Source organism: Psammomys obesus, unplaced genomic scaffold (genome assembly GCF_907164565.1).
Source record: "Psammomys obesus unplaced genomic scaffold, mPsaObe1.curated_primary_1811, whole genome shotgun sequence".
In the NCBI taxonomy this organism is placed as follows: Eukaryota; Metazoa; Chordata; class Mammalia; order Rodentia; family Muridae; genus Psammomys; species Psammomys obesus.
In genome coordinates, this window is record NW_026596105.1 from 375157 (window position 1) to 388201 (window position 13045).

At 37.6% G+C, this 13045-nt stretch overlaps 1 protein-coding gene across 1 annotated transcript in view; it reads left to right on the forward strand.

The window, feature by feature from the left end:
• The first annotated feature begins 1231 nt into the window (after positions 1–1231).
• The window catches only part of LOC129692348 (zinc finger protein 431-like), a 16748-nt gene continuing 4934 nt past the window's right edge, over positions 1232–13045 (forward strand). The window contains 5 exon segments of the mRNA XM_055628682.1: positions 1232–1419; positions 2229–2392; positions 10943–11069; positions 11254–11314; positions 12760–13044. Coding sequence (XP_055484657.1) covers positions 1257–1419; positions 2229–2392; positions 10943–11069; positions 11254–11314; positions 12760–13044 — 800 coding nt within the window. The 5' untranslated portion in view covers positions 1232–1256.

Sequence of the window (13045 nt, forward strand, 5' to 3'; positions counted from 1 at the left end):
GACATCCCTCCAGTAGTTTGTTATGTAATTTAAAAAAAAGTATTAATCACTGTCAAACAATTGCTACAACTCATCTGATACTGGTATTTTTGGGTGAAGAAAACTCAGACCCTCCTGCCACTGCCTGCAGGAATGCTAGGATGACTGGCGTGTGCTGCCACACTCTGCCATATATATATATACATATATACATATATATATGTATATATATATACACATATATGTATATACATATATATACATATATGTATATATGTGTATATATACACATGTATATATATACATATATGTATATATGTGTATATATACACATGTATATATACACATATATGTGTATATATATTTGTGTATATATATGTGTATATATATTTGGAAGAGCTTTATTATCTGTGTCTGACTTCTAATGACGTTATCAAAGGTGCAGAGTCCCAAGGACTCCTCCAGCTTCCAGGCACTGGACATTCTATATTATAGTAGCAGCTCCCAAGACATGGAGCAAGGTGATGAAGTCACAAAGCAACTGTCCAATCGTGACCCAGGGACAGTATGTCTTGTCAGGGAGATACACAGACACCGGGAGCAGGGGAAAGGCCATGCGGGCTGTGACAATGATGGGCCACAGAGCAGCAAAAACAGCAGCATGAAGAGTCCCTCTGCTCCCACTTCCTCCTTAAGAGAAGCTGAGGGACCCCAGCTCGAGTTGGTGGGAACAAGCATGCGTGACATTCAGGGACTTGTAGGCGTTCCCCGGGTCATGGTCCCTGCTGCTGACAGGGAGAGACACAGAGATGGGACTTCACGCAATCCCAGAAGGCATTGCGCTGCCCAGATGCCATTTTGGTAGTTCTCAGAATCCCAGAAGTCCTTGCTCCAAAACCATGTTTGTAGTTCCCAGACAAAATCCCAGAAGCCCTTGCTTTGTAGTTCTCAGATACAGTCCCAGCTGCCCTTGCTCAGAATCCATGTTTGTAGTTCTCAGGCAGGTGGGTCTCTGCCGCAATGCATCTTGGGACTGCTGGGACTTTTGAGGGCTCCGAGGTTAGAACGAGGGGATAAAGGTCCGTCTGTGACTAGAAGTTTTGTGTTTACATCTCTGTGATGTAAACACAGGGGACCAGGGAGATGGCGGGGTAGCCTTGGAGCCTTCGAGCCCGGAAGTGTCTGCCCTCTGCGTTGCGGCTCCGGAAGCAAATCCTGAAGGGGCAGGACTTCCTCTAGAGGTGCACCGCTGCACAGTCGTTTTTCCCAGGTTAGCAATGTTTTTATCCCAAGCTATTATGAACTTGTACTCCTCTCACACGTCGGGAGAGGGGGTGAAGAGGGGGGATTTGGGGGTTCCCCGCCTTCCTCCCCTGTCCACTGCCCGCCGTCTGTCTGCCTGGAGTATCGGAGCGGCTCGTGCGTGGGGTAGAACCTCAGGTAGGGGGATGGCGGGAAGAGAAGAGGCACAGTCCTACGCTCCCACCGGGCCTGCGTGAATCCTGGGGGAGATGGGTGCACCCCCCCTCCTGGGTGAGGTTGTGCACGACCTTGTATAGTTTGTTCTGGCGCCCTCTGCTGGTCTGCGGTTGCACGAGCAGGGAGGACCCTATAAATAATGTTCAAGGGGGTTGGGGGTTGAGTAGGTAAGGTGCTCTGTGCTTAGTTATTAGGGTGCTGGGGACTCAGTACAGAAGGATCTGGCCACTGGCTCTGTAGGTCTGAGGAAATACACACATGGGCAAAGGGAGAAAGTACGAGGTGGAGGAGGAAGAAGAAGAAAGGAAGGAAAGAAAGAAAAGAGAGAAAGAGAAAAGAGAAGGAAGGAAGGAAGGTGAGAAGGAAGGAAGGAATACAGCGAATTGAAACTTGGTTACTATTTGGTGTTGATTTGCTGAATTTGAACCAATATACACAGGTAAATGTGCAGTATTCTGTAGTGATATAAGTAATTGAAGTTTTTCCACATGATAAATCAAGTATTTTCAACTAGAAGGAACGTGTAGAACATGGCAAACCAACATATTTAAAGTCGGTATCAAATAGGAATGATTTGGTGAACTTTTTCAGAGGAAGCTTCTCATATTCAAAGACAAATGCTATCCCTGGCTTAATGAACTTTCTCTAGTCACCTACACCCTCCCAGTACCCAGGAGATTTTTACTTCCATAAATTCTGGGTTAAGAGGTTTGATTGCTCACCTCCTACTTTGTTATGTGAAAATCATGACTTATACCCAATTTCTATAGAGATTAAACCAGAAGAAAACGATGTGGTGACCATTTCTGAGCCCAGCTATTCCATATGGAATGCAGTGTATGCCGTGGCCCATACCCTCCATAAAATAATGTTGAGCAAAATTGAAATGGGATCTAAAGAAGACAGAAACATGGACTGGCTTCTACCATGCCAGGTAAGCCTCACTCATAAGCAAGTAAAGCATCAGGACATTATATTATTGGTAAGTAATCACTGTCGTCAAGCCAGTAAAACATTTTCATCTTATAATTAAAAGTACAAATTAAAATGGAAAAAGGTTCTGTCAAAAATGTATGTGTATATGTCTGTATCTTACATGATTTGGGGACTGAAATTTAATGTCATTTGAAGACATTAAATTTGAGTGTCTTTCAACAAACGTTTTTCTAGTGTGAGATGAAATTCTGTAAGATATATGTGTAAATAGTGTAAAAATGTAGCAAGTCCAATAACCAAAATTTTTATGATTTCATGGAATATGTCCAATACCATAAGATATAGAGTAGGGCATCATATCCAAAGTAACCATTTCACATAAAATTTATGACAAAAGACCATAAGAAGATCCTTTTGTGGATAGTAAATAGCCTGTCCTAGAGTCAGCACTAACTGAAACGTAATTGCTACCAGAGATTTTTTTTTTTTTAGTATTAATAAGGTATGATGAAGGTGAAACCAAAACTGTGCTCCCATTATTAAATTTCAGAACATAGACAGTGCTCATGTGTCTGGCCATATCTCAACGTGTTAGTGATAAGTGTAATGTGTGGGTTTTAAACCAACAAGATGTAAACGAGGACTCATTTACACTTGTGAGCCTTGGAGATCACCTTCAAATTGGGTATCATGAAGAATTTTGTTGAGCAAAGTCAATTGAACTTTTCATTCAGTCAGTGTTAGGTAAATAAAAGATGAAATGTGAATGTTTGTATACTATATAATTTAGTATTATGGGAATCAGTAATATTTGACATTGATATTGACATAGTCTGTAATCATGGCTTCCAGTCCTAATATATTAGGTAAGTGAGTATGTCTCTTGTGCAGATAACTGAGTACCTATATAGAAGTTCTTTATAACACAAGTTATTAATTAGCTAATACAATATTAGGTTGTTATTAATTTTCAGAAGTTGATTTTTGTAATCAAGATAATACTCTTGTCTTCATAAAAATAAAATGTTTCTTCCTTTCCCCTTTTGTGGAATACTTTGAAGAGTATTGCAGTGAGTTGTTTGAGACTCTTGCAGAATTCATGCTGAATCTCTAGACCTAAGTTTGCTTTCTTTTATTTATTTTTTTCTTTTAATTGAGAGATTTTAAAATTATCATTTCTGTCTGGGTTGTTATGTGTCTGTTTTGATAATTTACTTCATCTTGATATAATGTTGTTAGATTTTATACATCTAAAAATCTACCCACTTGGTTTTTTTTACATTTAAATGCTTAGTTAAATGAAGACGTAAAATATGAAGCTATGATTCTCTGCTTTCCTCAGTGCATGTTGTAGTGTCTGTTAGATCAGGATTGATACAGTTGACATGGACTTAAAAGAGAACAGACAGGCATTCCCAAAAGCAGGATTTTTCTCTCAAGCAGAACACTGATATGCTAGTCTTTTGCGAGGGGAAGTGGAGATTCTGCGCTGTAGTGCCGGGGGCTAGAGGTCGTAAGTAGCTTGAAAGGACATACCATGGGGATTCAGTGTATAAATTCTGGCCTTAGTCCTGCCTGTCTGTAAGTGTGTGTGTTTATTTCTGAGTATTTGATTCAATTCTATTGACCCACAAGTCTTTCTCTGCCACTACTATGCTATTATTATTACTATTGCTCTGTAGTATAGCTTTAGATCAGGGATGGAGATAACTTCAGAAGTTATCTCCATCAGAAGTTATTGTACTGGGTTGTTTTAACTATTCTGTTTTTACTTTTTAATATGATGTTGAGAATTGTTTTTTCAAGGTCTGTAAGGAATTGTGTTGGTATTTTGATGGGAATTGCATTAATAGCTAGATTTCTTTTGGTAGGATGACCATTTTTGCTGTTATTTTTACTGATCCATAAGCATGGAAAAATCTTCAATCTTCTGATATCTTCGATTTCTTTCTTCAGAGACTTGAAGTTTTTTTCATACAGATCTTTTCCTTGCTTGTTAAGAGTTAAACCAATGTACTTTAAGTTATTTGTGACTATTGGAAGGTTGTTGTTTTCCCAATTTCTTTCTTCACTCACTTGTCTTTTGTATACAGGAAGACATCAGATTTTTTTGAGTTAATTTTGTGTCCAGCAATTTTGCTGAAGGTGTTTATCAGCTGTAGGTTTTCTCTGGTAGAATTTTTGGGGTGACTCATGTATGCTATCATATCATCTGTGAATAATGATACTTTGACTTCTTCCTTTCTGATTTGTATGCCCTTGATCTCCTGTAGTTGTCTTACTGCTCTAGCCTGGACATGGTGGATAGTATCTTTAATCTGTTCTTGGATGTGGTTTATAAGTATTTTATTGAGTATTTTTACATCAGTGGTCATAAGTGAGATAGGTCTGAAGTACTATTTTTTTTGTTGGGTCCTTGTGGGGTTTAGGTATCAAGACAATAGGACTGGAACCTACTACAGAGGGCCTCTGAAGACTCTACCCCGCAGGGTATCAAAGCAGATGCTGACACTCATAGCCAAACTTTGGGCAGAAAGTAGATAATTTTATGAAAGAAGGGGGAGATAGGAAGACCTGGAAGGGACAGCATCTCCACAAGGAGAACAACAGATCCGAGAAATCGGGGCATAGGGGTCTTTTCTGAGACTGCTACTCCAACCAAGGACCATGCATGGAGATAACCTAGAATCCCTAGTACCCCTACACAGATGTAGCTCATGGCACCTCAGTCTCCAAACGGGTTCCCTAGAAAGGGGAACAGGGACTCTCTCTGACATGAACTCAGTGGCTGCCTCTTTGATCACCTCCCCCTAATGGGGCTGCAGCCTTACCAGGCCACAGAGGAAGACAATGCAGCCAGTCATGATGAGACCTGATAGGCTAGGGTCAGGTGGATGAGGAGGAAGACCTCCCCTATCAGTCCCCTATCATGCCCCTCCCATGGTGGTGCATGGGAGGACATGAGGGAGAGAGGGTAGGATTGGGAGGGGATGATGGAGTGGGATACAGTGGGGATACAAAGTGAATAAACTGTACTTTATTAAAAAATAATAAGGAGATATGAGAGCACTGTCTGCTCTTCCAAAAGTCCTGAGTTCAATTCCCAGCAACCACGAGGTGGCTCACAGCTATCTATAATGAGATCTGGTGCCTTCTTCTGATATGAAAGCATACATGCAGATATTGTATACATAGTAAATAAATAATTAAAAAGTAATAAAAATAGACTAATAAAATTCTTGTAAAGCGAATGTAGACATACATCAAAACTATTATCCATTCTGAAAAAATTGCTTATCCCTGATATGGCACAACATAAGTCAATAAATACAAAAACTATATAAATGATGTATAAACAAAAATCACATGAACATCTTAATAGCTTAAACAAACAAACAAAAAAATCTTTGAAAAAATCCAAATGCCTTTATCATAAAAGTTTCAAAAGTTGTAAGGCTAGAAGCAACACCTCTCAATACAATAAAAGCTGTAGGTGAGAAACCTGCATCCAAAATTATCCCTAATGGAGAAAAGGTTTAGGCAAGTTTACTCAGGTCAGAGGTTTGTCATCTGACCTGAGTTTGTTCACTACCCCCAGTCCTTTTCAATATTTTGCTCAAAGTGTTAGTTTAAGCAATAAAGAAAGATAAGTAAAGGAATATAAATAGGGAAATAGAATTCAAACTATCACTCTTTGCAGATGTAATAATATGCATTACAATTCCCCAAAATCTATCACAAAAATTTGTGAAATTATTAACAAATATAGCTATGTGACAGGATACAAAATCAACTTGCACAAATCTATTTATTTGTGTATATGCCAACATTCAAAGGAGATCTTGAGCACACTCCCATTCAGAAATATTTGAAGGAAAGTAAAATATCTAGTAAAACAGATGAAAGAAAAAAAATACACCTACAATGAGAACTTCAAACACCTGAAGAAATCAAGAAAGACACTGGAAAATGAAGAGATATCCCACATTCCTGGATTGATATAAATAAACTTCTGCCCAGTTCCCTCTCTTCTTCCACTTTTGCCATCTATTCTATTTTCTATTCTGAGTGACATTCTGGCACCCTCCCATGGACCCTCCTTGTTACTTAGTTTCTTTGGGTCTGTGAATTGTGGTATGGTTATCCTGTACTATAGGTCTAATAATCTGCTTGTGAGTACATACTATGTGTGTTTCTGTGTCTGCGTTACCTCACTCAGGATGATTTTTTTTCTAGTTTGATCCATTTGCCTGCAAGTTCCATGATTTCTTATTTTTAATAACTGATTAGTATTCCATTGTGTAAATGTATCAGAAGTGCTTTATCCATTCTTCTAGATTTGAGGAACATCTAGGTTGTTTCCAGATTCTGCCTGTTAAGAATAAAACAGGTATGAACATAGAAGAACAAATGTTCTTGTTCTATAATGGAACATCTTTTGGATATATTCCCTGGAGTGGTATAGCTAGGTTTTGAGGTAGAACTATTCCCAGTTTTCTGAGAATGCACCAGATTGATTTCCAGAGAAGTTGTACAAGTTTGCACTCCCATCAGCAGTGGAGGAATGTTCCCTTTTCACCACATTCTCACCAGCATGTGTTGTCACTTGAGTTTTTGATCATAGCCATTCGAGTGGAGTAAGATGGAATCTTAAGAGTCATTTTGATTTCTGTTTGTCTGATGGCCAAGGGCTTTGATGATTTCTTTTAGTGCGTCTCTGCCATTTGAGATTCCTCTGTTGTGAATTCTCAGTTTAGCTCTGAACCCCATTTTTAAATTGGATTAGTTGATTTGTCGGTGTTTAATTTCTTAAGCTCTTTGTATATTTTGGATTTTACCGCTCTGTCTGATGTACAGTTGGTGTTGGTGTTTTCCCAATCTGCTGGCTGCCATTTTGTTCTATTGATAATGTCCTTTGACTTACATAAGGTTTTCAGTTTCCTGAGATCCCATTTATTAATCGTTGGTCTCAGAGATTGTGCTGTAGTTGTTCTATTGTCTCCTATGTTAATGAGTTCCAGACTTTTCTCTACCTTGTCTTCTAAATGATTTAGAATCTCTGGTTTTATGTCAAGGTCTTTGATCCACTTGGACTTGAGTTTCTGCAGGGTGATACAAAGGGGTCTATTTTCATTTTTCTACAGGCAGACATCTGTTAGACCACAACCATTTGTTGAAGATGCTGTCAGTTTTTCATTGTATGGTTTTGTCTTTGTTGAAAGCAAAGTTCCAGTAGGAGTGTGGGTTTATTTCTGTGTCCTTATTTCAGTTGTACAGGATTGGTCTGCTATCAAGGGTATTTTATTTTTCCATATGAAGTTTATGTTTGCTCTTTCAAGGTCTGTAAAGAATTGTGTTGGAATGTTGGTGGGAAATGAATTGAATCTGTAGATTGCATTTGTTAAGAATGCTGTTTTCCTATGTTAATCCTACATAGCCATGCTTTTGGGAGATCTTCCCTCTTCTGATATCTTCTTCAGTTTCTTTCTTTAAAGACTTGAAATTCTAGCCATAGAGGTCATTCACTTGCTTGGTTAGAGTTATAACAAAATACTTTGTTGTTTGTGATACTCTTAAGGGTGTTGTTTAACACATTTCATTGTCAGCCCATTTTTCATTTGTATACAGAAGGGCTAATGAACATTTTGGTTAATTGTGTTCCCAGCCACTTTGTGGAAAGTGTATACCAACTGTAGGAATTCTCTGGTAGAATTTCTTGGGTCACTTATGTATATTAATATGACATCTGTGAATAGTGATACTTTGACTTTTTCCTTTTCAATTTGTACCTTCTTGATCACCTTCAGTTTTGTTATTGTTCTAGCCAGAAGCCAGGACTTAAGTAGTATATTGAAGAGAAATGGAGACAGTAGGAATCCTTGACCTATACCTTATATGGGTGGAATTTCTCTTCAAATAATTTCATGCTGGCTCTGAGCTTGCTTTTTACTGCCTTTATTATGTTAAGTATGTGCCTGATTCCTTGTATGTGTGATTTTTCCAAGTCTTTTAACATGAAGGGGTGTTAGATTTTGTGAAAGGCTTTTTCTCGTCTAATGAGATAATCATGAGACTAATCATATAAAGAATCATGAGTTTCTTTATATGGTGGATTACATTGATGGATTTTCATATGTTGAACCATCCTGGGTATCCCTGAGATGAAGCCTATTTGTTCATCGTGTATAAACTTTGATGTGTTTTTGGATTTGGTTTGCTTGTATTTTATTGAGTATATTTCTGTCTATATTCATAAGTGAGATTGGTCTGAAATTCTCTTTCTTTGTTGACACTTTGGTTTATTTATCAGGGTGACTGTGCCATCAGAATGAGTTTGGCAATGTTTCTTCTGTTTGTATTGTGTGGAATACTTTAATGAGTATTGGCATAAACTCTTTTTGAAAATCGGGTATGATTCTATGCTAAAACCATCTAGCCCAGGACTTGGTGTGTGTGTGTGTGTGTGTGTGTGTGTGTGTGTGTGTGTGTGTGTGTGTGTTTGGCAGACTTTTAATTACTACTTCCATTTTCTAAGGCACTATTGGCTCTATTGTTTTATATTATTAAATATGTTTTTGTTTTTGAAGAATGAGTTTCTCTCTGTTGTCTTGTGTGTCCTATAAGTAGGTATATAATTCAGGCAGGCCTCAGATTTAGAGATCCACCTGCATGTGAATCTAGAGTGCTGGGATTAGATGTGGTTCCCCATGCCTGTCTTTGTAGTTTTGGGTTTTTTTTATTATTGGCTGATGAGCCTGAAATGTAGTTATTTTTACATATCAAATCTGTTCTTCAATTGATCTTCATCTACATGTTGAATTTTGAGATTTAACAGAGCATATTATATTTCTCCTTTGGCAACTTCAGGCTCCTTAACCCATGCTGCTAGGGAGTCTCATCTAGGGCCACTCCCATAAACTTCCAGAAGCCTCCCATGATCCAGAAACTAACCCACCCTGATTTCTATTTTCTCTCCTTGTTCCCTCCTCCCTCAACTCCTTACCTGATGCCCATCCCCATTACCCTACCCACTCTCTCTTCCACCCTATTCCTTCCCTCCATTTAATTCAGATACCTATCTTATTTTCTCTTCTGAGTGAGTTTCCTACATCCCCCTTTTGTTCTCCTTCACTCTCTGGGTCTGTGGATTGTTCCATGGTTATCTTGTAATTTATGGTTAATTTCCACTTATAAGTGAGTACATACCATGTGGGTCTTTGAGGGTCTGGGTTATCTCACTCCAAAAAATATTTTCTAGTTCCATCTATTCTCTGGCTGATTGCATGAAGTCTTTGTTATTAATAGCTAATTGGTGTTCCATTGTGTAACTGTATTGCATTTTCTTTATCCATTCTTCAACAGAAGGATGTCTGGGTTGTTTCCAGTTTCTGTTTATTACGAATAAATCTGCTATGAACATAGTTATGTAAGTGTCCTTGTGGTATGGTAGAGCATCTTTTGCTTGTATTCCATGGAGTAGTATAGCTATTAAGGTATATAGGTATTGACATAAGTACATTCTAAATTTTTTGAGAAATGTCTAGATGGATTTCCAAAGTGGTTGTTCAAGTTTTCATTCTCACCAGCAGTGGAGGTGTGTTCTCCTTACTCCACATCCTCACTACCATGTGCTATCACTTAAGTTCATGATCTGAGCCATTCTGACAAATATAAGATTGAAATGCAGAGTTCTTTTGATTTGCATTTCCTTGATGACTAAGGGCACCAAACATTTCGTTAAGTGCATCTCAGCCATTAGCACTTCATCCTTTGAGAGTTGTCTGTTTAGCTCTGTATGCCATGATTTAATTTGGTTATTTGGTTGGTTGGTGTCTATAATTTCTTCAATTCTTTATTTTGGATATTATCCTTCAGTCAGAAATAGGGTTGGTGAAGGTCCTCTCCCAGTCCGTGTTCTACCATTTGTTCTATTGGTAGAGTTGTTTACCTTCCATATGCTTTTCATTTTCATATGTCCTTGTTGTTAATTGTTAACCTTGTTGTGAGCTGTTGGTGTAGTGTTCACAGAGGTGTGTCTATCTTTTTTGTTCGGTTGATTAATTTTTGTAGAATATTCAGGTTCTTATTATATACCCCTGAGTGTCCTGGAACATACTGCTTAGACCAGGCTAGCATCCAACTCTATGAAATATACCTGCGCCTGTTTCCTGAGTGTTTTTGGAATAAAAGACATGAGAAAATACACCCACCTTGCCTGTTGTTACTATAGTTAAGAATTTTTCATACTATTTTTCTGATGTGGGCTCAGTGCTGTTGAACTGTTTACTCTTTGTCTTTATATACGTGAATTGACACTTCTCGTACAAGGCTATATCCTCCTGAAAGGATGCAGAAATTAGAGAGGTGAACCTCACTATTCAGTTTCCTCTTAAAAAGAGTTCATGATTACATTAGAATTAGAACCTGCATGTCAGAAAATAAGTAGAAGAAACACCAGAATTCTGTAAAAATATTGTAAATGAAGAATACATTTCCAGTATACGTTGTCAGTTTCATGCTTTCTTTTGTACATGTGTGAATATTTTAGAATGCGTTGACCTACGAAGATGTGCATGTGAAATTTACTCGAGAAGAATGGGCTTTGCTAGATCCTTCCCAGAGGAGTCTCTACAAAGATGTGATGTTGGAGACCTATAGGAACCTCACTGCTATAGGTACGAGAGTGAATTTTCTTTACTTTTTAAAATAAGGAAGAAATTCTTTATTCATTATTGATGTACTTCTGTAATTTCACTTGAGGATGAGGAAAAATGAAGTGAATGGTTCTTTGACCATGGGTCATGACCTAAATTTTGCCTTATTTCCAATAATAAAACATTTTCTGGTACTGTATTTTAGGCTACAATTGGGAAGATCATAATATTGAAGAGTATTGTCAAAGTTCTAGAAGACATACAAGGTAATTTTCATGTGTAAGGTGTTATGAATATGGTTCCAAAAAAGAATTTTAGTATGTACTGGAAGGTTGAAAGAGAAGGGACAGTGTAAATGAACTGCTTTAAGTGTATTTATTGATGATTGCTAACTTCTTACCAAACCATGTACTAAGTCCTGGTTGGGTATTTGAAATTGTTTGCAAGGCACTCCTCTAGGAAAGAATGCAAGGAACAATACCTTATCCAAAAATCAGCATTTAAATCATAGCCTCATTAGAGCTACGCAGTAGAACTGCAATTTGTTTAGAGTCAAGAATGTTGTGGAAAAACCATAATCCATAGAGCACATGTGTATGATGATAAAAAATCAAATGTATGAATGCAATGTGAAACCATGTAATTTATTCTTCTTTAAATGGGTATATCATATGTCACAATGAATACAAGCTATATTCGCATAGAGATATTGAAAGGGACAATGTTCCTTCTAGAAAAACTAAAAAATATAATCGTCTGCATTTTGAGTATATTTTTTAAAAGGTGATGTCTGGTAAGATTTATATGGGATATTCACACTTGCCAGCACTACAAATAATGACACAGAGGCTTTTTACTATTTAAAAGCTTAGACAATTTACCTGGGCAGATGCTGAACCTTCTTTTTTCCTTAATCCAAATAAACCTACACGGTAGCTCTACCTCTTTGTTCATGTTGATGTCCATCTGTTAACCTCACTGTCCTGCTGGTAAATCACCTGATTTTTGCTTTCCCAGCAGTCCTATCTCACTCAGAAATTCTGCCTTGCATTTTATGCCCTGCTATCAGTTGTCAGCTCTTTATTATTTCCAGTAGATAAGTAAGGAAGGACAAATGTTTACAAAATATATGACAGGTGATGATCCATAGAACAATACTAAGATCTGGCCAGCACTTAGCTCTCTGCTGATTCAGCAATCAACAATCACATATACAGACAGACTTTCACACAATATAGACTAACGTCAATTCATTGGTTATTCAACTTCATTAGGCTTTCTCACAAACTCAGACTGAGGAAAATACAAGTTTTATGAATGTGAAAATTGTTCTGTTTGTCCCACTTATCTTTGCAAATTTAGCATGGCACACCGTATAGGGAAATTTATTAACCCAGTGAGTGTGTGAAAACTCTGAGGTCTTGAAGTTTTCTACAAATACATGGTAAAAAAAAAAAAAAACTTATAGAAAAGAAATACAGTATAAATGTGAGCCAGGTAATAAATATTCTTACCATCACAGGTATTTTCAAATATGCAAAACAACCCATAGAGAAGAAGAACACCATGAGTGTAAAAATAGTGATGAAACCTCAAGATATAATTCCTCTTTACCTTTACACCAAATTGTAAAATTAATTGACATTGACAAAAAGATTCATTGGTGTAATGAATGTGGTAAAGCTTTCATATGTGCCAATTATCTTTGCAGGTATGGAAACAGTCATACTGAAGAGAAACCCTCTGAAGATATTCAATGTGTTGAAGGCTTTGCACATCACAGTAGTCCCCACACATATAAAAGAATGCAAAGTGGTGAGGATCACTATGAATGTTACCAATTTGGTAAAGTCTTTTCCCATAACAGTAATCTCCTAAGACATAGAAGGACACATACTGGAGAAAAACGTTATGAATGTAATCAATGTGGCAAAGCCTTTAGACATAACTGTCATCTCCTAAGACATACAAGAACTCACACTGGAGAGAAACCTTAT